The sequence below is a fragment of the Drosophila pseudoobscura genome, chromosome X (genome assembly GCF_009870125.1).
Source record: "Drosophila pseudoobscura strain MV-25-SWS-2005 chromosome X, UCI_Dpse_MV25, whole genome shotgun sequence".
Taxonomy (NCBI): domain Eukaryota; kingdom Metazoa; phylum Arthropoda; class Insecta; order Diptera; family Drosophilidae; genus Drosophila; species Drosophila pseudoobscura.
The window spans coordinates 21,991,401-22,017,592 of NC_046683.1; the positions used below are offsets into that span (position 1 = coordinate 21,991,401).

Below are 26,192 nucleotides of genomic sequence, written 5' to 3' on the forward strand. Positions count from 1 at the left end.
CCTTCTAAAATTTACAATGCACCGAGGAAAGTGCATAATTTTTTATGATCAGAAATAATTTAATGCCATCATGATCATATTAAATATAACATTTCTTAGGCTATGTCTGCACTACTATTTTCAGGGACGGCGTATTTCTTGTGTATTTGTCTAATCTCTAAATTCATACAACAAAAAGGAAAAAAAATGAAAATGTAATGGGATTTACCCTACGTGTCTGAAAACAGTTTTCTAAGGTGAGGTACTATGAGTACTATTTTTATGAAATTAGCTCTATATATGTATCTATCTAAGGTAATATATTTTTTACTCATATTTCAAATGTAAATGTGCAAAACGTTTTCATATTAATTACTAACAGGGTATGAAACTGGTCTACTTTGGATTTTTATCCCGAAACGCCGAGTCAACAATTAGTGGGTAAGGTGAAATGGATTTGAAAACTGATCGATTCTAGTGAATTAAAAAATAGTCATGCCAGATTTCGACTTGCGCAATTTTTCGTGATTTCGAAATTTTTGCTGATTTTATATCTCTTTTTGTTTATATAAGAACTGCCCTGCCACCTGATTTCAGTTTACATTCTTAGATCGACCATCATCGACCATGTGCGGACCGCGCCTCCCATCACTCCTGGCAATCGGATGCCTGTTGGCCCTGGTCTCAGCGGAGTCTCTGTCCGAATATTATAAGCAGGATTTCGAGGACTTGCTCATCCCTGAAACCGAGCTCGATGACCGTCACGCAAGATCGTCGTCGGGCATTCCTGCCCAAGCATATGCCGCGCCCGTCATCTACAATTCCCAATCCAGCTACTCAGCGCCTGCGGCTCCATCCTATTCAGCACCTGCAACCCCATCGTACTCAGGACCAGCGGCTCCAAACTATTCAGCACCTGCAGCTCCGAGCTATTCAGCACCAAAGCCTTCTTATTCATCATCAGCAGCTCCAACATACTCGGTGCCTGCTGTTCCGAGCTATTCCGCACCTGCCACTCCGAGCTATTCAGCACCAGCCGCTCCAAGTTATTCTACGCCTGCGGCTCAAAGTTATTCAGCACCTGCCGCTCCGAATTATTCTGCTCCTGCCGCTCCCAGCTATTCAAGACCAGCCGCTCCCAACTATGCACCACCTCCCGTTCCAACTTATTCAGCACCTGCGGCTCCGAGCTATTCAGCACCTGCGGCTCCGAGCTATTCAGCCCCTGCGGCTCAAAGTTATTCAGCACCTGCGTCACCAAGTTATTCAGCACCTGCCGCTCCCAGCTATTCAGCACCTGCGTCACCAAATTATTCAGCACCTGCGGCTCAAAGTTATTCAGAACCCAAGTCTTCTTATTCATCAACAGCACCGTCATCATACTCGGCGCCCTCTTCAAGCTATTCAGCACCTGCCGCTCCAAGTTACTCAGCTCCTGCGGCTCCAAGCTATAAAGCACCTGCCGCTCCAAGTTATTCTACGCCTGCGGCTCAAAGTTATTCAGCACCTGCTGCTCCGAATTATTCTGCTCCTGCCGCTCCCAGCTATTCCAGACCAGCCGCTCCCAACTATGCACCACCTCCCGTTCCAACTTATTCAGCACCTGCGGCTCCGAGCTATTCAGCACCTGCGGCTCAAAGTTATTCAGCACCTGCCGCTCCCAGCTATTCAGCATCTGCGTCACCAAATTATTCAGCACCTGCGGCTCAAAGTTATTCAACACCTACGGCTCAAAGTTATTCAACACCTACGGCTCAAAGTTATTCAGCACCCAAGTCTTCTTATTCATCAACAGCACCGTCATCATACTCGGCGCCCGCTTCAAGCTATTCAGCACCTGCCGCTCCAAGTTACTCAGCTCCTGCGGCTCCAAGCTATAAAGCACCTGCAGCTCCAACTTATTCAGCACCGGCCCCGCAAAGTTATTCAGCGCCTGCCGCTCAAACTTATTCAACACCTGCTGCTCCAAGCAATTCAGCGCCTGCGGCTCCAAGCTATTCTGCTCCTGCTGCTCCAAGCTATTCAGCGCCTGCGGCTTCAAGCTATTCGGCACCGGCCGGCCAAAGTTATTCAGCGCCTGCCATTCCAAGCTATTCAGCACCTGCTAGTCCAAGTTATTCGGCACCTGCGACTTCATCTTATTCCGCACCCGCAACCGCTTCGTACTCTGCTCCCAGCAATTCAGCACCCAAGTCTTCTTATTCATCCTACTCAGCGCCTGCGTCATCAAGCTATTCAGCTCCCAACGCTCCCACGTATTCCGCGCCGAAATACTCTGGCTACGCTCGCATGGGGGATATGCTGGGATCAGCAAGGACTGCTTACGGATCCGCATCGTCCGGCTACGGCGGACCCCCATCCCCGACCTCCATTCCCGCTCAGCCCTGTCCTAAAAACTACGTTTTCAGCTGCCAGGGTGTGTTCCAGAAGGCTCCTTGCAGTCAAGGCTTGCAATACTAAGAGAATTTCGCGATGGCATTATAGAGAAATTATAGCAATAAAGTTGAAGAGAAAAAATATTGATCAATTTTCAAAAAGTAATGCTTTCCCGGTTACACAACGCTACTGAAACAGTCTAAAAAACTGTTGTTATTGTTCGCAACCGGCGCTAGCCTCGCGACCGGTGCTCGGGCCCGAGAACACGATAACAAAGTACACGGCGTGAGTGGACCCTGCTCGAACCCGAGAATGCAAAACCTATATCCATTGGGGTTATTGTTTGACTACTGAAAAACACAAGGAATACTTTTGTTGGTGTTGGTGCTTTGTGCTTCTTGGTGCAACAACAGCAATTCCCAGTTGTAAAGACAAGAAAAGTATCTCGCTCACACTTCCTGGTCTCGCCAATCTGGTCTACGAGTATCTATCTATCTGGTCTCGCCAACCTTCCTGCTTGTTCCAGAAAGACAGTGGAATGTTAGACAGTGGAATACGAGTATAACCGTACGGAAATAATTTATACCGAGTTAGAACGTGAGTGGCACGTGCCTCCTGCAGTATACATATACATATGTACGATATATTCTTGCACTCCGTCTATACTCTATACTAAATGAAATGAAAATATTCTAAGTACTAAAATACTTTTCCTTTGAATTTCTCTATCTTCCCACCAACGAAGTTCCATCTAGCCGTTATACATATCCCGCTCACTCCGCCATCTCAGTGATCGATAGAGATCGAGCACGTAGGATTGAGTCAGGTCTGTCACGGGAAATTTTGTTCTTCATTCTGACTATAATAATGACCCGATCTGACCATCGTATCTGATGAAACATTGGGGTCATTCTTTTGGACTCGTCCTTACAGTTCAGTGTGATATCATAGGAGGCCACAAACAAGAGTGTCATCTGGCCTCATGCTTATCAAGAATATTTGTACTATATAAGATCGGAAACGAATCGGATATAAATATGTGCACATAACTGGAAATCCCACAGCTCGAATTTTTTATCAATCGCCCCAATCGATATACATATACTTATTTGATGATCCCATTCGATACCGGATCCTTTATTTAATGCATGTAATGAACAAATGAATCGATTTGTGATCCCAGCTCAAAAGTAAAGTTGTATACATGGAATTGGTTTATGGTTTTCTTATAGTTTATTTGCAAATCCTTCTCCTACGTCCTTCGCTAATCAATTATCACACTAAACGCAACGGAAAATAAATTAGTACAGTTATGTATATGTATATATGTCTGAATATGTATATGTTTATGTATATGTATGTATATGTATGTATATATATGATCTATCCTCTATTCATGTATGTTTTTATGTGGTAGTGTGAATGTTCTGTATATTGTGTTTCGTACATACAAGTTTCTTGTCCCCCTTCGCCGCCACTTCTTGATTTCTTCGTTTCTTGCGGTCTATATATTTCTTTAAAAAGCACTTATGTAGCCTTAGGTCAGCAATAACTAGCTCTACAGATTTACATATACATGTATGGATGTACATATGTATATATATTTATATATATAAATAAATACTATATATATCGCATGTTTTCTCAAAACGGAAATGAAACGATAATTTGTTCAAGCCCAAGCTTGCGCGTTTTCCGATTTTCGATACTATTACCTATCAATACAAAAATTAATTATTGATCGATATTGCATATATGTACATACACATGCTCATACCCATGCACTTGCATGTACATATGTGTGTATATTCTAGCGACTGGTCCATAGATTAAGAGGTATTATTCAGTTGGCAAATTATAAGTCTTAAGCAGAAGTCAAGGCTCTTTGTTCCCTCAATGATCCACCATCTGGAAAATGTTTGTCCTCTGATCGATTTGATTCTATAGTTTTTTGGTAAAATGCGTTTCTATGCGGAATTTCTGGGATAATATAGCAAATAAGCTTACAATTACTAATTATATGGCGTGAGGTGGGTGGATAATCGAATGCAGCCATTTCTCGAAAGCATCTAATATCGGAAAGCACCAGTCACCGGTCCAGATTAAAGTAATTAATCGCACAGAGCGCAGCTATCCAACTAACAGTAACAATTATTTAATACATATGTACATAAGGCCATTTGTGGAACCTTTAATAGATTAAGCGCATTTATCATGAGATTAAATTGATAGAATAGAATGAAGTCGGATATCGAATGAACGCTAACGAAAATTGATCGAATAAGGCCACCAGCGGATTATTGATGTTACATATGTATCTATTGAGATTTTTTGACCAATTTTGGTAGAAACCGATCAATAATTCAATTGAGCCAGTTCTGGAGTTAATCACATTATTGGCAGTTTTATATACCGCATTATCGCATTGATTTTATACGTTTGTATATTATTTGAATTCCCTCATCGAATTTAACGCTCTGTTGTATCGTTTATACCTCGTTTTTCCCCCAGATCCGCCAGAATACCGCAGAATGGAATTTATAGATATTTTTCTCAGACTCAGACTGATGAGGCTCAATCTCAATGCCAAACGAGCGGAGAAAACAACGCAGCTCTCCTCCCGATTGGGTTCAAGCTCGAGCGATGAAGAGTGCGATGAACGAGTGCGGCATTGGCCAAAAAGCGAGGCAAAAGACCCATCTATAAACCGGAGTGCGTCGCTGGCTCAGCAATCCAAAAATTTGGCATTCAAAGCGGAATAGAGCAACAACAAAAATAAGGAAAGGCTAACTTTGGAGGCCGAAGCTATGGTATCGCATTGTATCGAAGCTTATTCGATTCGGCTGGCAAATGCGGAAAGATCTGAGGTTACGACTAAGGGTTGTGTAGCAGGCTTCAGGTGATAATAATAATGCCCTTGAATAGGGTGTAGAAATCATAGTACATGTGTTCTAAAACGGAATGCAGTCAACGGAACATTTCTGTGTGAGTGTGTGCTCTGTTTTGTCGCTCACTTTGCTCTTCAATAAATGTTGACCCCCAAAAATGTATAAACAATACAAAAGTAACCAGCCTGGCCCTGAGCTAGGTCAGCAGCCACAGGCAGCCACAGACAGCCACAAAGATCGGATGATCTCACGGAGCGCCAGGGAAACGATAACGCAATGATTTCATGAGGCAGAAAATAAAACGAGGAACAGACGGATATGAAAATCGAAGAAAATTCGTCGAAGAAAAGTGATGAAAAATCAGGAAAAACAAAAACCAAGAAAAGTATACATATGTACGTGCCAAAGCTAGGTAAGCTTTATCGTAGGACACAGCCTTTTGGTAAGACATTGTCAATTGATGTAGAATTGGTGTAATACCTAGAAAAACACAAGTCAACCAGCAATCGAGTAAATACTGGTAAAGCACTAATTCGCATATGCATGCATGTACTGTGCATCTGTATATTCAACATCCGACGGACAAATTAAAGAAATAAACATTATTTTTGGTAATTTTTTGTTTTTGTATAATTTATTTTGCCGTTGCAGCGCAGCTTTTTGAATGCTAGTGGATCCGCAACACGGCCAATATAGGGGATCGGTCAGGGTACTATATGTATGCTTGTATGTATGTATATGTATAGGAATATTAACTAAAAATGGAAATACATATGCATAGGTTCACTCTAGATATACGTACATAGGTTCAGTAATTCTGCTAGTTGATAACACAAAATAATATTAATAGTCGTAATCGTATTTAATACTAAAGCATAATTGTAAAATTATAAAAAAAACTTAAGAATTAAACAAAATAATTCATTAGGTAACCGAGATAAATTTGAAACAGAGTCTAAGGGTGTTGGGTATGCTCTGGGTATGGGGATTGGATAGCTCTATGGGATCAGTGATCTCTAGTGGAGGGGGCAAACTGTATAGCTCCCTCCTATTCATGTCCCTGATACTCCTGATACTCCTGGCAGACCAACCGCTTCATATAACTTTAACTGCTCCTCGCGCATTCGAATGGGGTTATTGCTGTATTTTATCGATGCCAAATCGATCTTTAGGAACGTAGGGCTCCCCCATTCTGCACTTCTTTCTCGTTATACCCTTAACATTTCTGAGGGAACAGAGCCGATTTTGTTTAGGCCAAAGACGTGAAATGAAAACAAACGCGAGAAAACCGCGGAAGAGAGAAACGAAATCGAAAGCTTAGGCGAGGCGACTAATAGAAAATTCGCAAAAAAAAACACTATTTATACATCTGTATACAAATATGTACATATGTATGTATGTATATAAAATCAATGAAAGCCAGGCGAGCGAAAGTTGCACAAGAGAGTAATCCTCTCTGTCTCTTCGCTCGGAAAGAAAGTGCAACTCTCTCGTTTCTTCCTCTTGCTCTTTATAAATATTTTGTTTGTTCGCTAATACTAAATGTTAATTTTATACATAGATCATAATATTCATGATTTTCTGCATTTACATTTTGTTGTTCTTTTTTTTTAATATTTTTTTCTTGGTTTGTAATCTTCTTTTCTTTTAATAACAATTTGTGGTTGTTTTTCTTTTTCATTAGTCAAAAAAACTTAATTATTCTATCACAGCCATCTCACTTTTGTTCGAAGAAAAAATGTTTGTTTCTCTACCTTATAAATATTGTTGCTTCATTTTTCTGTAAGAATTAATATATCTTAAGATTACGTTCATATTTTTATTAATTTGCTTGATTTTCGTTTAAATCTTGTTTTGAATGCACTTTAGTTGGTTTTCTTTCTAATTTTGTTTGTTTTTGTTTGTTTGTTTGTTTGTTTGAGGCTTGCTTCCACATTTAAAAAATTCTAATTGCACTTTTTTGTATTTTTTTTGTATTTTTTTTTTTTTGTTGGTTTTATCTCATTTTAATTTTTAAATTGCCATTTTGAATCAACATTGTTGCAGGTGTCTTCGAACATGAACATTTTCCTTTATAATCATAATCAATCTCGTGATGATTTTTTGTTGAAAAATTGGGGGGGAAAACTATAGTAAAACTGAACCAATTCGAAAAAATAATTCTTTCTTATTTTGTTTTTTTTTTTTTAACAATTTACACAATTGAAACCATTTTTGTTAAAATTTTGTGTGGTTTTTTGTGGGCTATTTTTCACGAAAGCTGTTTTCTTTCGCTTGAATTCAGTGACTAGGATAACGTCTTTTATCCATATATGTGCACATACATACATATGTATTTATTTATATGTATATGTATATCCTTGAGATATATACAAAATTGATTGTTGTATAAAATATTTTTTAAAAATACGGAACAAAATAAACAATAGTGTTCAGAACAAAGTTCAGTTTAGTTCAGGAACTAGGAGAGAGACTCCAAGGACATCTCAGCGTGTGGAAAATGGGTGCAAAGAAAGGGAAGCGGAACATCTACTGGGCATACCCTGGAATGTGCTTGGCCTTTGATTGATTCGATTGCTTAATGTTTTGGATTGGAAGTTCATGCTGAATGGAGTTCTCTGCGTAACCAAAACGGAAACCAACTATTGTCTTATCTAAATGGAGATATATTTAAGTATGTATGTATTTATAAGGAGATATACAATGAAGCTTACAATTCTGTTACTCTCTTTAAAAAAATAATTTATGTGTGTTTTGTTTTTTGTATTTCTTTCTCTTTCTTTGCATTTTGACTACAAATTCTTTGATTTTTGTTATACTCTTTTTTCATTTGTTGTCTCCATTTGTTCTATGTTCTCTCTAAATGTAGTTATTTTCCTGCTTCTTCCTACTTTCTATTTCTTTTCCGCTCTTTCTTTGAATTATCTTCTAAAATATTTGATGTTTCTTTGTACAATCCGCAAGATACCGCTGCTCGCGGCTGGTTCTCTCTCTGTGGCCATCATAGGGCGCCCCATATGCTCGCAATGAGTAATACTGGCATCTCGCTCGCTCTCACTAGATGCTAGTTATAACCTAGAGATGTTTGTGTGTGTGTGTGTGTGTGTGTGTGTGTGTGAGTATGTGTACTTGTACACCCACACGGGTGTACCGCATGAGTAGGTGTGCCTTACATAACCTAACTCTTTGTCTGCTCCTCCGCTCTACGCTCTACGCTCTACGCTCTCCGATCCTCAGCGTACTGGTCCTCATCTTTCAGAGGGATTTACTGATACTTTCATGTCTCCAGCGAGGTGACCACAAGATTGTGAAACACACTCGCTGACTCGCTCAACATGGCTGCCTGGCCGCACGAGTCATTGGCGACGCTGGGAGACGTGGGTGTGCCCAGGCGCAGGGCATCCATTATCACTTCAAAGTCCTTCTGGTTCTGGTTCATGTCGAAATCGTCCAGCTCGAGATGGTGATGGTGGTGGTGGTCGATGGACAGCTTGTTGCGCTTGCTGTTTGGACTGTCCATGGAGGCGCCAGCGCTCGATCCAATGCCCATTCCCATGCCCATACCCATGCCCATGCCCATGCCCATGCCCATACCCATGCCCATACCCATACCCATGCCCATGCCCATGCCCATGCCTACGCCCATCCCCATGCCCAGTCCGACCACGTCCAGGGGGCATTCCTCGATAGCCGAGATGAGGCGCTGCGGCGGTATGTAGAACTGGGATAGGGCTTCACGCACCAACCGGTCGCTCTCGTCCTCGCTGATGCTGTTGCTCCTCATTCGCTTGCGGGATGCAGAGAGGGAGGCCTTCTCCAGTTGCTCCGCCCCCTGGGTGATCTCCGGGTCGATGAGCAGCATGGGCGCATTGATTGCGCTCAGCTCGCGGTCTAGTATCTCCAGGTCGTTCACCAGATTGCTGCTGGACAGGTTTCGCTTCCGGACGACCGCCGTGGCGGATTGCGCAGCGGCTGATGCGGGAGTGGTCGGCTGCTGGCGCATCGGCTGGTTTTCAATGGAGCACATGGTGCGACCCGTGGAAGAGCAGTCTCCGTATTGGGATTTGGCGTTGCTGTTGATGTTGATGTTGTTGTTGTTGTTGTTGTTGTTGTTCGGCTTAGCATCGTCCATATTTGGCTGGAAGAGATTCTCACGAGCCAGTTCCGGACTTCGGCCGTCAGTTCTGCACAGAAAAAGAGAGAAAGTGAAGGGAAAGTTAGTCAAGAGTTGGCCACAAGCACACTAAAAAAAACATGGATGTAAATGGCTGCATGGCTACAATGTTTCTGTTTCAGTTTCAATTTCAATTTCAATTTCAATTGAAAGAAGGATGAAGAGAGGCCGTTTTCCATTTGACACCGACGAGAGATATTAATCTGATGTTTATCAACTATCGTAATTTGTATCGATTATTATGATCGATTGCTATGCAATCGATTTTTACTGATACGTACAAATAGTGTATCGAGCATACCAACACAAATCGATAGCCCACCAATAGCTTATCGAGGATATACGACTTCCTCTAATTAATGAACGTTCTTCCCATTAACAGTGTCCCCCCTCAACACCGATATTTTGCAACTTCCCCCCACACCTTCTCCTTCCCAGAAAACCTGGCGCCTGACATCAGCTCCGTTTATTTGGTTCCTTGGTAAGGGCGGTTCTATGGGGTAAGAGGTAATGGAGCCATGGCGATACAAGAGAACTTTGGGGTCTCTGCTTTTAATTAACTGGGCCAACTGTTTGCGGCATTGCCGTTCGTGGCTTTGGTGACCAGCAGCGAAGTAAATTTCAGTTAATTTCTCCTTCAATAAAAGACAACAACAACAACTGTCTACCAAGCAATTCCACGCCCCCACCCATCATATGTATGTATGGTATGTATGTATGTATATGTGAATTCCCGGGGGAAGTCGGGCGGGTTGAGCAAGTTCGAAGAAGTAACGAATGAAAGGCAACCGCGGCGCCTCGAAGTTGTTGATACTCTCCTGCTGGCCAATGGACTATTCCATTCTACGACCCTATTGAATTTAATCAAAACAGGCAAAAAAACATCCAATTTGAATTCACAGATATTGATGGGATTTGTCTGTAGTATTTCGATCTTGGCAGCCTGCAATTGGTAACGTTTGAGAGTTTCAACGAATGTACATTCATTGCCAGAACTTACACTGTAACTAATAAAATAGTTTTCATATATGTAGAGTACCCCTAGAGCTGAGACATTCGGGCACGTTCGGCCAATGATGCGAACTAAGTTCATTTGCTGTACAAATTTTCCATAGCCGAACGGACAGATGAATTGATCAATCAACCAACGAAATCAAAATAGTCCTTACCTGGCTAAACTAAATATTTTCTATCCTAAATAACAACAAATAACAACAAAAAGATACCACAATTGTCCATGGAAAAGGAAGAGAAGTAAGCAAGCGCCTGACGGCTCCCTTCCTCTGGCAAGAGCCCTAAAGAAAGGCTATGGTGGAGATCAGCCCACTAAGCAGCCGGTCAGGCCCTTAGATTTGGTCCACAATGGTCCTTCGATCCTCTAGAGAGGAGGGATGCCCGAGGCGGCATCTGCAGAAAATATCATAGTACCCTCTCAGTGTAGGGTCAAAAGTAAGGGACCTCCACCTCTGTGGAGGAAAAAGTCGCACTGATGGGTGGCGTGGTGGCACTGTGGCGGGTGGCGGGTGGCGGGTGACAGGTGGCAGGTGGTTGTGGAAGAGGGGAGGGGTCAGATGGTGGGGTGGTGGGGTGGTGGGGTGAGCACGCATTAAAATACGCAGCAGAGCATGTCAATTTTGACTATTAAAGCGAGACAGCAAACGCAGCAGCAGCAGCAGCAACAACAACAACAGTTACAACACAAGCAATAACTGACAGAAATAATGCGGCAGCAGTGAGGTGCTGGAACGGTGGTTGTATGCTCCAAGGGTGCGATGAAGGAAAGTGGGCAGGCGCTACATGCATACATACATACATACATACATACGTATGTACTGCTGTAGGCTTGTGGCGAAAACAAATACAAAAACAAGAAAAACAAAAACAAAAACAAAAAACACAAACACACAAAAAGCGAAAGTATAGAGGAATCTTTACAACAACAAGAAAGCGAAAGAGAGGAAGAAGCAAAACCAAAAGCAGCAGCGAAATACGAAAACAACAAAATTGCTCGTCTTATAGAAAGAAAGAAAAAAACAGAAAGCGTACAACAGAAGCCGTGTCCGGACGGGGGGAGGGACAAGAAGAAAAAGTGTGTTGGACGGACAGCGAGAGGTAAAAGAAGAGGAAACAAATGGGGGGGGGAAAGGCAGTGGCAGTGGTAGACATAGAAAAAGGGGAAAAGAGGAGGCATTCCCATAATCGAGTTGCATATTTTCTTCAGCCACTTTCAATGCATTACACAAAGAGAGCGGGGAGAGAGAGGGAGAGAGAGCGAGCGACGACCATCACGAGAGCCACTCTCTGGCAGAGCCTCACCTTGCACCTTAATACACTTTGGCAAAGACAGAGAGACAGAGCAAGAGGGCAGGTGGAGGGCAAGGTAGCGGCAGCCAGCGTGCCAGCAAGCGAAAAAAGTGTGTTAGTTTCATTGTTGCTTTTGCTGCGTTTAATGCTTGTTGTTGGCTGGTCGTCGGTAGGCGCACCGTTAACTTGAAATGATGGATGGCCAAAAGAAAATGGGAGCAGCCGAGGCACCAGCAAAAGCAACAGCTCCAAATTGAAGCCACAGTCGAAGCCCACAACGAAGACGTACATTATGTACATTCATATGTTTGTGTGTATGTCTGTATGTATGTATGTAGATGATGACGAGGGAGGCCGGAGACGAACATGCAGACAAAGAGCAGCGCAGCGGACTGACCAACCAAATGAGGTGCCAAAAGGCAGACAAGACCAGGGGACTTTGGGGAGCCGGAAGAGAAGACGAGCCTCTGGAAAACCCTCTGAGTAGAGAGCCCAGCATTGCACAAGTGCCCACAGTGGCAGTGTTTGTGAATGTAGAGTTCACCCTACCACCACCATTCAGCAAAATGAAATTAGGGAGAGGTGGGGTGCGATTACAAAGATATTAAAGGTGGAATGATGTGAGGTATGTACATACATACGTTATGTACTGGTACATATAATCCACTGGTCGTCACTGAACTTTATCAGACCCGAGCGATAAGATCTTGATAGCGGTTGGATCTAGATTCTAGATCTATTAAAGTCCACTGTATTATCTCCGCGACTCAACTTAGTCTTCAGGACAGTGAGCTTTGTTTTCTCATCGACCAATTCTGCGAACTGACTTCGGATATGAATACATACACACATTTCCCTCCCTGCCTGTCTCCCGTCCCACCATGACGCATTCGCTTTTGTGGTTTTTATAAGACTATAATAGAAGAGATCATCCTGAATGAGTCAGAAATGAGGAATACACCCAACCCACGAGCCACAATCCACAGTCCACAATCCACAGTCCACAATCCACAATCCAGAGCCCACAGCCGACAAGTGATGTACATAAAATCTCCAAAGACGCCAACCACAGTGTAGATCGTGACATAATAAGCCATGGGCATGGGCATGTGGCTGTTTGTGTTTGTGGGGCGAGGGAGGGAGATAGCTGGAGAGAGACACTGGCGAACAGAAACCAATCGGCTATTTTGTCGACTCTCTTTGACACTGGGAGAGGCAGACAGACAGACAGACAGACAGACCAGACCCTGCCCTACCCCGCCATGCCCTCAACAGCATGCATGTTCGTGTGGCTGTTCTGTGTATGCGAATGTGGGTATGAGGCGTGCGACCGATAAGCAGGCGACAACTGGCCAATCCTTAGGTGGAGTGGTCGGGCGGGGGCGGTTTGGGTGGAGGGATAGCTGAAGAACACGCTTTTCATTCTTTGTCCTTCGGGCGGTTTGCCGTCGTCTGTCTATCTTTCCCCGTCTGTCCGTCTGTCCATCTTTCCATCTGTCCATCTGTCCGTCTGTCCGTCTTATCTGTGTTTTCGTTTTGCGCACGTTTTCGATGGTCGTCGGTGAAATATGCCGTTGCTTTGCTTCTCCGCGCCCCCCGCGCCCTAGACCACGGCTCAGCACTCTGTTTCCCGCCAATCAAAGCTTAAATTGGGGCATACTTATTACGCGTTAACCTCTCTCTCTCTCTCTCTCTCCTCCTCCTCCTCCTCCTTTTCCTCTTCCGCCACCCTTGGTCAACCTTTTGTGCGTTATGTTTGTGTTTGCTCCCCCACCCTAGTTTTATTTAAGGGGCTTTCAGTTCATGGCTCTTTAGCCGTTCCCTCTCTCCCCCCTACCTTTGTTTCGGGCTCTGATTAATCAAATCGAGAGGCGAATTTTTAGGAATTTTTGCTAGAAAAGGCGGGACGGACGAAAGGTAACCAAAGCTAGCAAGCAAGGCTTTCTAGGCAGCAATTACATACATACAAACATTCATAGTATTAAGTAGAGTTTGGTACTGAGATTGAGGTTCGGCGGTTAACCTCTAGGTTAGGAATGAGTTTTTAGGAAGTACCCTACCACTAAGGGGCCAGTGGGGGGCAAGGAAGCAGCAGTACTGAGAGTGAGAGTGTGGAAAACCGAGAAGAAATGCTGTCAAACGACAAGTGTAGAAAAGCAACGAAAGAAAAGAGAAGCACAAGCACAAAGGGTGGCGGAAAAAGGAGGGATGGTGATGTGTGTGTGTGTGTACTTGGCCAAGTAGGAGTGTGCGGGTAGGGATGGCAGGCAGACAGTGGCTTGAAGGCAGCACCGCTGTGGTGCAGTGCGGTGCGGTGCGGTGCTAAGCTGTGCGAGGGAAAATCGCGAATGTAGGACGCTGTTGGGGGTCATTGCGCGAGTGAGCGAGTGAGCGAGCGACGCACGCTTTCACTGTATGCGAACAGTGGGGGAAGGCAGGAAGGAAGAGAATCCCAATAGTGGAAAAGGGCAAAGGAGAGCTAATATAAGGATTGCCAGCCACGAAGAAGCCGGAGAGGCGACATCCTAATTCCGAAGTATCCCGTACATATTATGTAGATATGCCTCTGGCAACCTCGTCAATGGATTGAACTCGCATTGACTGGAGTGGAATGCAACAATTCAATTCCATTGGGTTTTCGGTTCGTCTCCGTTTCGATGTTGTGTTCAACGTTCCGCATCGTTTCCAGTCGCCTATTGCAATGTGTGCTACGGAGATTTGTGTTCAATTAAAAATAAGAAATAATGGAAAACCTTGACGACAGGCCATTCGCTCGCCACAGCCACGCCCGCCCCCCTATCCACATCTTTCACCGCCTTTATGACTTTGTCGTCGTCATTTACATTCCGTGTACATAGTACATAATACATATGTACATACTATTTCGATAGCGAGATAATCGAGTGAGAGTGAAACGTGCCTATCCTCTGACTAGGTGGAAGTCCAGCCGATATTCCCTCCCGAATACAAGCGAATACCCGCTCCACGGAACAACCCTTATAAAATGGGAATTGGAAACTTCCTTTTATTATCCTGGCTGTAATAGAACAACAAGAATAACAGATCAAAACCAGTTCTCAGTTACAGCTTCCTCCTCTCTTTTTTATCTCCGTCCCTACACCCCCTCACAGACGTTGTTTCATCGAATTGTTCTAAATATTTCACTCAATGCAGTTGCAAGGCAAAGCGAGATAAGATTTTGGGGGGGGGGGGGGGGGGGGGGGGGGGGGATTTGATTGTTTTGTGGTGCAATTCGCCTTACCGAATAGATGAGATGAACAGCAACAACCGTCACTTCTTTGCATCGCCTGGCGGTGACAGAGTGAAACAACAGGAGACACAGACACAGCACAGACACAGACACAGACACAAACAAGATAACACAAAAAACAGAAACAGAAACAGAAAGAAAAAGAAAGAGAAAAATCAGCAGAAAGGCAGCAGCACAAACAACAACAAAAACTGTAAAAACGTCATCGCAGTCGCGAAATTATTACGACGACGCCGCAAAACGGGGCGGCCTGAGTGGGTTACACAAAAAGCTGTCGTCTATGGGTGAGTGCCAGTGCCAGTGCCAGTGCTATTGCTATTGCCAGTGTGTGAGTGCCAAAGAGCATAGAGCACAAAAGAGTCGAAGAAGTGCGAGTGGGAGTGGGAGAGCAAGAGCAAGCTGGTGAGCAGCTCTGGGCAGTAGTTGTCTGGTGAATGAATGAGTGAAAGAGATGGGATGGGGCGGGTGAGGGGTGAGTGGTGATGGTTAAGGCAGTGTAGAGCACGGCTAGGCTAGAGATTTGAGGAAGTTTGGTAAGCGATTGAATAAGAGCGTCTCGCTGCTGCTGCTGTTGTTGTTGTTTCTGAGCGTTATTTCAAGCGTTTTAGACCACAATTACTTTTTTTAAGGGAATCGGGCCCGCATAGCCTTGATGGATGGACCGTCGATATCCCATTTAATCCGGGCTTGTTTTAGATAAAACGAAGCTGGGACTGTTCACCCGACGAAAACTATCGATAAATTGGCTATCAATAAAATTAAAAACAATATTTCGATCATTCGATCATCAGGCGACAGCAACGACAAAGCCAGCTCTTTCTTACCGTCAAAGCCAATCAATTAAGCACTCAAATGGAACATGCTATTCGATCCATTCCACATTTTTCAACTTCTGGCTCTCCACTTCCGATTTCCCCACTTTATGTAATTAATTTATCGATTGCTGGATGAAAACTACTTCACCCTGAATATGCATTTTCTACAGAGAGGTGGAGAGAGACGGGGAGGGGTGCAAAACATTTCAAACCAAGCAAAACGAGGCAAAATTACAAGAATAAAACACTATAGACGAGTCTTTCGATTATAACGGGAAATTAAATACATATGTACATATGTATGTCTGTAAGGAGCAGATGATGGAGGACATTTATTTACAATATATGTATGTACATATGTAAGTCATTATTTAATTCTGGTCGTCACCTGAATGCTTCTACGCGCTTTAACGCTACATACATATGTATGTACATAGTATGTACCTTTCTTGTGCTCGACAAGAGTCCAGGGTATATCAAATAAACGGAAACCCAGCGCACGAACGCCGCGGCGACGCTGGTTGAGAAAGAGCGCGCGCTGCCTGCCTATTGAAGCGCCCGTGGCAGCGAGGGAGAACGAGAGGAAGAGGGAGACGGAGAGGGAGAGGCAAAGACAGTCGAGACAAGCGAGGCATTGTCCAGAAGGAAACGCGGGGTGGAATTAACTTTGCAAAAGCAAAAACAAAACCGAGCTTAAAGCGTGTGTAACGGAATTTTGTTGTTTGTTTATTTGTTTTCTCCATCGTTTGGCGGCGCGGTGCGCGATCGAGAAAAGAAAGCCAAAGGTGGCCACTGCCACTGTTGCTGCCGGATAATGTGCATACATATGTATGCATGTATGTACATATGTACATACATTCATAAATATAAATATGAGAGATGGAGAGAGGCGACACGAACAGGTGTTGTGGGCAAGTAGTCGGATGACTTAGGAACGGCCAGGGGCGTAAGCGCCAGTAGCTAACAATTTTTCCACCGCCGTTCCACCGCTCTGCGTAAGGCAGAGCAGAATCAGCCGAATATAAGGGCAAAGATGAGAAACAAGAGGGATGGAAGAGCATGAAAAATAATACGAATGAGGAAAAGAGACTGAATAGGAGGAATCAAAAGAGTCCAAAGAATTTAATGTCAATCTGCAGACAAAGGATATGATGAAGAAAGCCGTAAGGGCTAGGGAATATGAGCGAGAGGGAATAGAATACGAAGAATATAAGGACGAAAAAAGAAGGAATGTCTGTAGAAGAAGGAATTGGAAATTGGAATTGGAAGCAGAATAGGAGCTGAAGTACGAAGCAGCAGCAACCAGTGAATGAAAGTTAACGGTAAAGGAAATGGAATAACCAGCAACCCATGTACGCACACGCACACGAACACGCACATGCATACACACACAGCATATATGTATATATGTATATAAATATGTATATAAACCGAAACGATCTAAACGAAAAGTTCAAAAAGCTGCGATGCTGCTTTTGCTGTTTATGCTCTGCCAGCAGAGCGCCAACAACTGCGAGTGGGCCAAAATGTTTTAGCAGCTGCAGCGCAGAGACGCAGAGAGACCGACGCAGCAGCGACCGACGACGATGGCGATGGACGTGCATAAAAGACAAGACAAAAATAATGATACACAGGCAGGCACACTTATGCTCGTGTATGTGTGTGTGTGTGTTTGTGTGTTTGGATATGTGAAGGTTCGGAGCTGCAGCCACTGCTGCGATTTGGCTAGGAGAGCGCTGCTACTGCCTAGAGTATGTTGTTGCTGCTATTATTGTGGTTGCTTTTTGTTGCAAGTGGAACGTGATTATTTCAACGAGCGCTACGCTTCTTTAGTGCGCGCACACACACAGACACAGACACACAGGCAGATAGACACAGTCAAAGAAAAACAAAACAACATCCATGGGATGTATGTATGTACATACATACATATACATACATATGTATGTGTGGTTGCTAGAGATGGACCGCGGACTGGGCTTTCAAGGCACGAACCAACACGACCACAAAACGGAACTTATGACCACAAGCCCACAGACACACGATGATTTATCATACGCACGCGAGTATCGTTTGTCGTGTGTGTCGTGCAATGTATGCATAATGTACATGCATACAATACATATGTACGCACAAGTTCTGAGTGAACTCTGCAGAAAAAGTATTGCTCAATTCTGGCGGGGGATACCTGATAAGCAAATGGAGCAGCACCTTCTTAAACAATCGTTTAACGTTGCAACGCGTTGGCACTCATACATTCACATGTTTTGTAGTGCTTTTGCGTGCGTAGACAACAGGCACAAAGCGGAAGCGCAGCAGCAGAAACCACTGGTATACTGAGTTCACATATGAGATCATTGCCTATTATTTTATGGACTCTGAAGTTACCTTTTGTACATAGATATAAGAAGCCTCCCATCTCTAATGGGATCTGTGGATCTGCCGAGGATATATGTACATATGTATGTATGTATATAATCAAACTCCCATGCGATTCGTGTTTGCTTATGTTTCATGATGCGTCGTTTGCATTGGGTTCCTATCCTTTCTTGATTAAATTCTTGATTCTTGGTCACCGTACTACCTATTATCTGATTGGCCCTGTTTAAGCTCGTAACAAATAACAACTCAGCCTTATAATAATACCAAACATTTCGGGAAACGCACAACTCTTTCTTCGATTGTTGGCTTTTGTTTTTTTATTGTTTTTTTTTGTTTTCGGTTGCCCGTTTGTGGCTTTTTTTTTTTTGTAGTTGTTTCGTGTGTCTTTTTCTGATTACTTGGTTTTCGCTTGACTTTTCCCTTTGCCGCTTTGATGTGTCTTTTCTTTGTTTTTAATTCGGTGTGTCTTTGCTCTCCTTTTATAGTTGTGTCTTTTTCGCTCCTACTATAGTGCACTATAGCCTTTTCTGTCTCTGCTTTTACTTTGGGATAAAATTTGAGTAGTTTTGGTTTTTCTTTGGTGTTTATATGTTTATACCATCTTGTGTTTGTGTTTGCGCCTCTTTTTCTTAATTTGTTTGTCTTTGATTTGTGTCATACCCATGCTTGCCCATTGCTTTGTCGTGTCGTTGCTTTGACTTTTCTTTGATTTCTTCATTCTTGTTTTTATACTGCATTGTGGCATTGTCTATGTGGCTTCGTCTCTGTCTTGCTCATACTTGGCTTTGCCCTGTCTTTGCTCTTTTTTTGTTTTATTTTGCTTTAGCTTTGCCCGTACTTCTTTGCTCGAATTGCCTTTGGCTGGCGGCCTGAGCTTGGCCTCAATGTTTCTTCGCTATGAAATATGCCGCCGCCGCTGTTGTGTGTGTGTGTGTGTGTGCGCGCGCGTGTGTGTGTGTGTATGGTGCAAACGGGTGTCTGCGTCTGCGAATGTTTTTTGTGTGTTTCTGTATTCGTTTATGTTTGTCCGATTGTTGGATGTTGCTGCAACATTGCAATACTCGACTAAGGTAAATGAGAGACGGAAAAGCAGTGGAAGTGGAAGTGGAATAGGATGGGGGATGGGCGAAAGAGAAGAGGAAAAAGGCTGGTGGCAGAGGAACACAAGTCCTTGTGGAAGCCATATACTACTGCGGTGCGCTGAATCGGGTTTGGTTTACTGCTCTCAAGCCATTTACTGTTTCAAAGCGGCTAAGCAGTTGCATCACCCGACAGCCGACTGTTTGTGGCTGTAATCCCAACAGGAGTATTCCATGAATAAATAGAACGTCATAAAAACACTGCGTTGTACATACTGAAATCATTTTTGAGAGAGAGATGAAACTAGTCCGAACATAATTTCGAAACCCGTGCCTTTTATGCCATAAACATAACTGATTGCTAATTTGGAGACTTGCCACACAAACAGGCATGCAATAGTCTTTTTACGTCACTGAATTGTTCTGTCATTAATTGTAAACATCCCTTCGTACCATTTCTCGGATTCAATTATGTACTATCCTGGGAACAGCATTAAGCGCCTCATGGTTTCAGTCCATCGATTGCATCATCTCACTGATGTAACACGACCATCTTGACTCCCTGAACTGCTGCTGGCAAGTAGGACTTGCTCAGAGAAATTTCACAGTTGAACCTTTCATTGATTTGAAGCAGTTCCTGGTGCTGCCTACAATTAAGTGGCAGTTCGAAATCATCTCACTTTCGATATCTGTCGGTTTAAGTCCTGCCTGGCCATTGGTCTGTGATTTGACACTGCTGAAAAGGGCAGTTGCCACCTCCTGCAGCCACAGGAACGAACCCCCTCAGACACACGAACAGACACACGCACAGACACACGAACAGACACACGCACAGACACACGCACAGACACACACACAAGCACCTTTAAAGAGCACACTGGCAAATTAATCGCTCCCCAAGTTCAGAGTTCATCATGAACCGTACACCTACGCGTACGCCTACTTGTCTGCTGGCGTGTGTGTACGATATGCTACTTGACACTAACCTGGGCAGATTCTGCAGGTGACGCAGCTGCTTCTCGCGTCGCAGCTCGTCGTTGAGGCGACAGTAGGTGTTGTTGATGCAGACGCTGCGCCGCAGATTTGTCTCCGAGTCCTTGATGCGCTCCATTTTGTGGGCGCAGAGCTGCAGGATCCGCTTGCGCTCCTCGCGCTGCCGTAGCTTCGGCGAAATCATCGGCACGCGCGATCGATGATGGTGATGGCCCATCGGCGGGGAGCAGCGGGGCGGGCCGAACATGTCCGAGTCATCGTCGCTGCCACTGCCGCCATTCGCTGCGACGTTTGTATTGGTTGGCAAGGTCATTGTGCGTTTTTATTGCTCTCGCTATATGTGTTTATGAGTGTGTGTTGAGCGTGCGAGAGTCGCTCTCTCTCTCTCTCTCTCTCTCTCTCTGCTGAAGACTTTTGATTATGTTTTGGTTTATCGGCTGCTCCGCTGCTGCTGTTGCCAGTGACTTAAAACTGCAGCAATTATGCTGACAAGGCAAACCAAAAATTGTTCAAAGGCGTTTTGGTTGTCGTTTGTTTGTATTTATGAGGAAGCAACTTTTTGCATCACGTAAATGAGCTAAGCTCCTCTGACGCTGTGATGCTTCTGCTTCTTCAGTCTGAGTGGGAGCAAGAGGCGCCGTTGCCCACGAACGTTTTTTTTTTTTTGCTTGAGATTTCACTTTGCTGTTTATTACCGTTAGGTTAGCGTTCCTGCTGCTGCTGCTCTTCTTATATTTATTATTTTTATTTATTTTGCAGAAATTCAAAATAATCCAGGACTTTTGAATTTAATTTTAGTTCTTTGGCACAAAAAGTCATTCAAAACGGTGAAAAAAAATAACAAAAAACATTACAGTATCTTTCTCTCGTCGGTCGCCTTTTTATTCCAACTGTTCTTGATTTGGCGTTTGGCGACGACTCCAGGCTGTTGGTGAAACTAGGGGCTCCCGGGGAGCCGATGGTGATGATATTGCAGCACACTCGGAAAGGTCGCGACTTAGAAAAAATACGACATTAATTCTGTTTGCTGTTTTTGTCGCGGCCCCGAGTTTCCCCACTGTTGATATGAATATTTTTTAGTGGGATATATCAACGGAAATTTCTGAATTCAGAAAATAATTTGACAAGGCTGTGTTGTTTACACGTCCGCGGCGAACAAATTTGTGCATGCTGCCCGTTCCGTGGCCATGTTGCGGGACATGCTGCTCGTTTTCTCGGTAAATGAGTATGGCTCATACAAATTAGTGTTGCCGCAACTTTTGTGCATGAAATGTTGCCAATGTATTGGGACAATGTAGCTAATTTCTCGGCATCAACATAATACGTAAGAAAACGGAAGTGAGTATGAAATGTAGGGACATTGCTGCGATGAAAAATCCACAACGAAAAAGAGAGCAAGTCCAGTCCAAAAAAAAAAGGGGAACAACAGGCCTTCGATACAAATTCGAACAAATTTGTGAGATATTTTTTCCGGCTACAATGTGCCCAATGCATGTTTCTGACACATGTTGCTTGAAAACCGGTTGCACTGCAAGGCTGCAAATGTTTCCTTCTGCTTAAATGTTGCTGTAACACGTCTGTTGGGTATGTACAAAAAGGTATGGATAACTTGGTAAAGCCCCAAGCGACATGTACCCGTTTTCTTTACTTACCTTGTGGCATTTTTCTAGGAACATACACGCGGACGGCCACAGCAACATTTTGGAGAGAGAAAGAGAGAGCAAAATCGACAACGGAGAGGCAATGTACAGAGGTTCGTCTCTTGTTCGGCTTAGCTTAAAGAGCGCATTGTGAAAGAGAACGCCATACCAACCCCCTTTCAACCACACCTCGGGAACAACATAAAGAGAGCAACGCATCTTGATATGGCGTACGTGCCGGAGCGGCTTCTCCCAAACATATGCATGCGATTGTGTATGTGCATGTGTGGGGGGATATGCAAGTGGCGCAAAATATTTTGGCACCGCATGGCTCTGGCTGTGTACGTGTGTCCATATGTAACGGAAGCAAAACGCAAGCACACGCGAGCCTTTGACCATCAAAACGGCTGCCTTGCTAGGTGGGCCAGTGGCGGAGAAGGTTAGGGTGGGCAAGGCTTTGGCACGCGCTGCACGCGCTCCAGCGTCTATTTTCTTCGACTATTCTGCTCTGCTCTGTCATCTTTCGCCAGTGTCTCAATTACATACAATTTTTCGACCGACTCTTTATTTTTCTCTTGAAACTCCCTCTCCTCACCGACCGTGTCTTCTTCTTTATCATCACCAGCCACGGTCACTTCTTCCTATCTAACTCATGCCACTGTGTCATCGTCATCTTTTCCACGAGGGCTCTCTCCTTTGACTCTTGCTCTTCGTCACTGTCCCATGCCTCTGACCTGACACTTCTTCCCCTCCATCGTAAACATCCTCATCGTCTCTCTGTATGCGATTGCTGGCTTCTTCTCCCTATTCCGTCTCGCTCTTTGTGTTTGTTTGACGTTTTATTATTACATTTATGTAAAAAGTGAGCGGCCCTTGGGCCCACCGTTCATTGTTGTGGAGGTGGTCTGGTCTCCACAGAGGAGACGACACACTTTTCTCTACATCGACGTTTTATAGTTGCGTCCATGTATCTAATTAGCCAAAGCGGGATATCTGGTCAATAGTTTCACTTTGATTTTAGGCTAAGCAGATACACACACACTCGCACATGAACAGAGATAGTGGTAGTGTGAGAGCGAGTAGAAGGTAAAGAGCAAGTGCCAAATTGCGAATGTAAAAAGAATTAACAAATCAAAACAAAACCAAAATCAGTACACATATGTATGTATGTATGTAAGTATCAGAGCAACGCCTCAAAGCAACCATACCTCTACCCCTCGTCCAACTCATCGACAAAATACAGTTTTAGAATGATTTCCCAGCAACAATTCTGAGGTCAGTTTTGGCAGCCATGAGAGTGGCGTGAGTATGCGTGTCTGTGACTCTCACACAAAGAGACAATGCAAATTTTCACTCAAACAAAGAGACAAACAAAGATGAGCAAGAGCGAACGAGCAAGCGAGTTCATGAGTGTGTTCGTTTTGAGTGGGGCGGTGTGTTTACATTGCACGATCTTTGTACTACGAGTATTATTAAGTCAGAGAGGATGATTGTTACCGTTATTTATGGGACGACACACTCATCAACAAAATGGTGGTCCCAAATAATGTTCTTTATCAGGAAATGAAATTCCCCTGAAAAAGGGGAAACACCTTATCAGGCTGATCAATCTCTCTCTCTCTCTCTCCCTCTCTCTCTCTCATTGTCTCACTTTTTCTCTCTCCGTCTTATCTCTCTCTCTCTTGCTCGCCGCCTTTGTCTTTTGCATTTCTTCCAATACAAGATCAATTCAAATTACGTAATTAAGCAAAAAGCTAACAAACAATTAAATATTTATTGCTTCCAATTTGCTTTTCGATAACGGAACAACTGAAACGAATTGAAGCAAAACAAAAATGAAATGAAACAGAAACAGAAATGAGAAAATAAATACGATCCACACACACACGCTCACACACAGTGTCGTACATTTAGGCACGCGGCTACCTGCGGACGACAGCGTTGACGTCGACGACGTCGACGACGACGACGACGACGACGCTAAGAAATCACCGCGATTAATTTGGTGTTTTGTTTTGGTTTTGCTTCGAGATGTTCTCTTCTGGCAAATAAGTATGTATGTATGTATGTATGTACATACCCTCTGTTCTATACTGGTAGGGGTATCTTTATTTTCACCAGATGATAGTAATGAAGGTCGAATTGAGGACCCATAATATATGGGCACTTTCCCCAAAAAGTCCACCGCTCCAAAAAAATGGAATGTCGATCAAAAACCCATTTCCATAAAATGTTTCCCGATCACTATTTTTTGAATCCTTAAAACTGACTTAACTAAAACTATCGACTAATAAAAGTGCATCATTATATATGTATGTATGTATGTATACTATTCTATTGCATGACCATCTAGGGTTAAACGCGATTAGAAGCCCTCTGAGTAAAAGTAAAAGTAAAATGTTTGCCTCTTTTGTTGTTACCAATACCACATTCCCTTACATTACATTCTTCTATAAGAGAAACTGTATGTGAACAAGTTCGTCTGACTAACAGTATCAATTAACTAAAATACTTTGTACAGATATACGTATTTAAATATATGTACATATCTGTATATCTATCTATATATATATATATACATATATGTGATGTATGTACATAAATAGGTCGAAAAACGAGTCTTTGTGAGAACAACACTGGTGTTTTGCACGATAATCGACCGAAACTGAACAATCTGTATCTGTTTCTTTCATAATGAACATGACAAATAAGATACAAATTAGAAGAATGTACACATACAAATATCATCTGCAAGGGTATCAAATGCCTCGGCCCCCGAATCGAAGCTTGCTCCTCTTTTGTTTTTGCTGCTGTTTTTGTAAGTTTTTATACGCGTTTTTGGCTTTTTGCCACACCATTGGTGTACAAGGAGGGGGATTGTGGTTGAGTGAAAATGAAACTGTTGCAGCGGCAGGGATGACTGTGACTGCCTCGCTGCGTGACCATCCGTGGCATGCCTGAGTGCCAGCCAGCCCCCACAAAAAACCGTCGCAGGCGCTTTTATTCTTTTCAGCAAAGACAAAACGAAAAAAAAAAACAAGTTTAAATGGAAATACAATAACAATTTCCCGCAGAAGTAAGTCCGTCCCCTCCAGCATTGGCTGGCAGCACGCTTTAATTATCAATAACAACATATTTAAGTTTAATTTGCTCTCTCACTCTAGCGCTCTCTCTCTCTCTCTCTCTGTCTCTCACACTCTTTTTGTTTCCTATGAGCGCGTGCTCTTTGTGGCTGACGCTCTTTGCTTTGGCAGCAGAGTCAGCGCTTGGGGAGTACAGTGGGACTTAGGAGATAAAAACTTTTTTGATTGGGATACATGTGTACATATTCTACATGCATACATATTGTGTATGTTCTTTATAACGTTGCGTTGACGAAGAGAGAGGTAAAACATCACTAAGAAGAACTCTAGACCACAGCCCTCCATTATTTTCCCACAAGTGTGGCAGCTTTGTGTCAGTTCTGTTCGATTGAGTTCGGCTCCATTCCACTGTGCTTCATGTGAATGAACACACATATAAAAAGTGAGAGCGTCGCCTGCTTTTGCTGGCTCAACCTCATAAACGAAAATCAATGATTCCCATACGCCTGGCCCTCGTCTTCCTCGTCGGCCTGCTGTGCCATCTCTGACTTCGTCTGCTCTGCTCCCTGCTGCCGCTGGGCCTTCCCTTCCTCTGCAACCCGCTGGTTGACGTTCTGTTGCTGCGGCGGCCGCCCTCGGTGCGTCCCAAGTAGACCACAGAAGCAGTGCTTCTCGTCGGCTAAGCAAGCAGTGATAAATGCCTTAGCGTCAGCGGCGGCGTCGTCAGCCTGCGCATGGATGTACATATCTCCATACTTATGCATGTACATGTGTACATACATATGTACATATGCATGTGTCTGTGGATTTGGCTGCATTAAGAAATGACTTGTGTTTGGAGCATTGTTAGATTCGACTCTATTTTAAGTTGATTTCTGTTTTTTTTTTTTTTGACTTGGTATGCTACTGCGTGCACACTCGCAATCTCAAAAACTCACAAACACACAAACACATACACAGTCTGACTTAGGCATTGTCGTTAGCTGCGCTGTTTTGAGTTTATTTTTTTTTGTCTTCATTTTGTCGCTGCCATTTTGACAGTCGCTTTTTTTGTTGCTTCTAACTGGCGTTTTCTTGGTGCTGCTGTTGTCAAGCGTATCGACCAAGAGGTACACAGTTGTTGGTGCATGTTGTTGCATTGTCCACACGAATTGCCTTCAGGCCAGAGAGCAGCGATTGCTCGATTATACGTGCAAACATACATACAT

At 43.6% G+C, this 26,192-nt stretch overlaps 2 protein-coding genes across 3 annotated transcripts; one reads left to right on the plus strand and one right to left on the minus strand.

The window, feature by feature from the left end:
- Positions 1 to 576: 576 nt before the first annotated feature.
- Positions 577 to 2,507, plus strand: Vml (Vitelline membrane-like). The gene is made up of 2 exons (XM_033384188.1): positions 577 to 1,285; positions 1,664 to 2,507. Exons 1-2 carry the CDS (start codon positions 607 to 609, stop codon positions 2,437 to 2,439), a joined length of 1,455 nt encoding a protein of 484 aa, XP_033240079.1. The 5' UTR covers positions 577 to 606; the 3' UTR covers positions 2,440 to 2,507.
- Positions 2,508 to 6,086: 3,579 nt separating this feature from the next.
- LOC4815582 (keratin, type II cytoskeletal 5) lies at positions 6,087 to 21,506 on the minus strand. 2 transcript variants are annotated; one of them, XM_001355206.4, is made up of 2 exons: positions 20,255 to 21,506; positions 6,087 to 9,427 (listed from the first exon to the last, which is right to left on the minus strand). In XM_001355206.4, the coding sequence occupies exons 1-2, from the start codon at positions 20,572 to 20,574 to the stop codon at positions 8,521 to 8,523; spliced, it is 1,227 nt and encodes a 408-aa protein (XP_001355242.4). In that variant the 5' UTR covers positions 20,575 to 21,506; the 3' UTR covers positions 6,087 to 8,520. The 2 variants fall into 2 exon arrangements, with proteins under 2 accessions (XP_001355242.4, XP_033240080.1); XM_033384189.1 differs by lacking the exon at positions 20,255 to 21,506 and adding an exon at positions 18,196 to 18,221.
- Between the last annotated feature and the right edge of the window lie 4,686 nt (positions 21,507 to 26,192).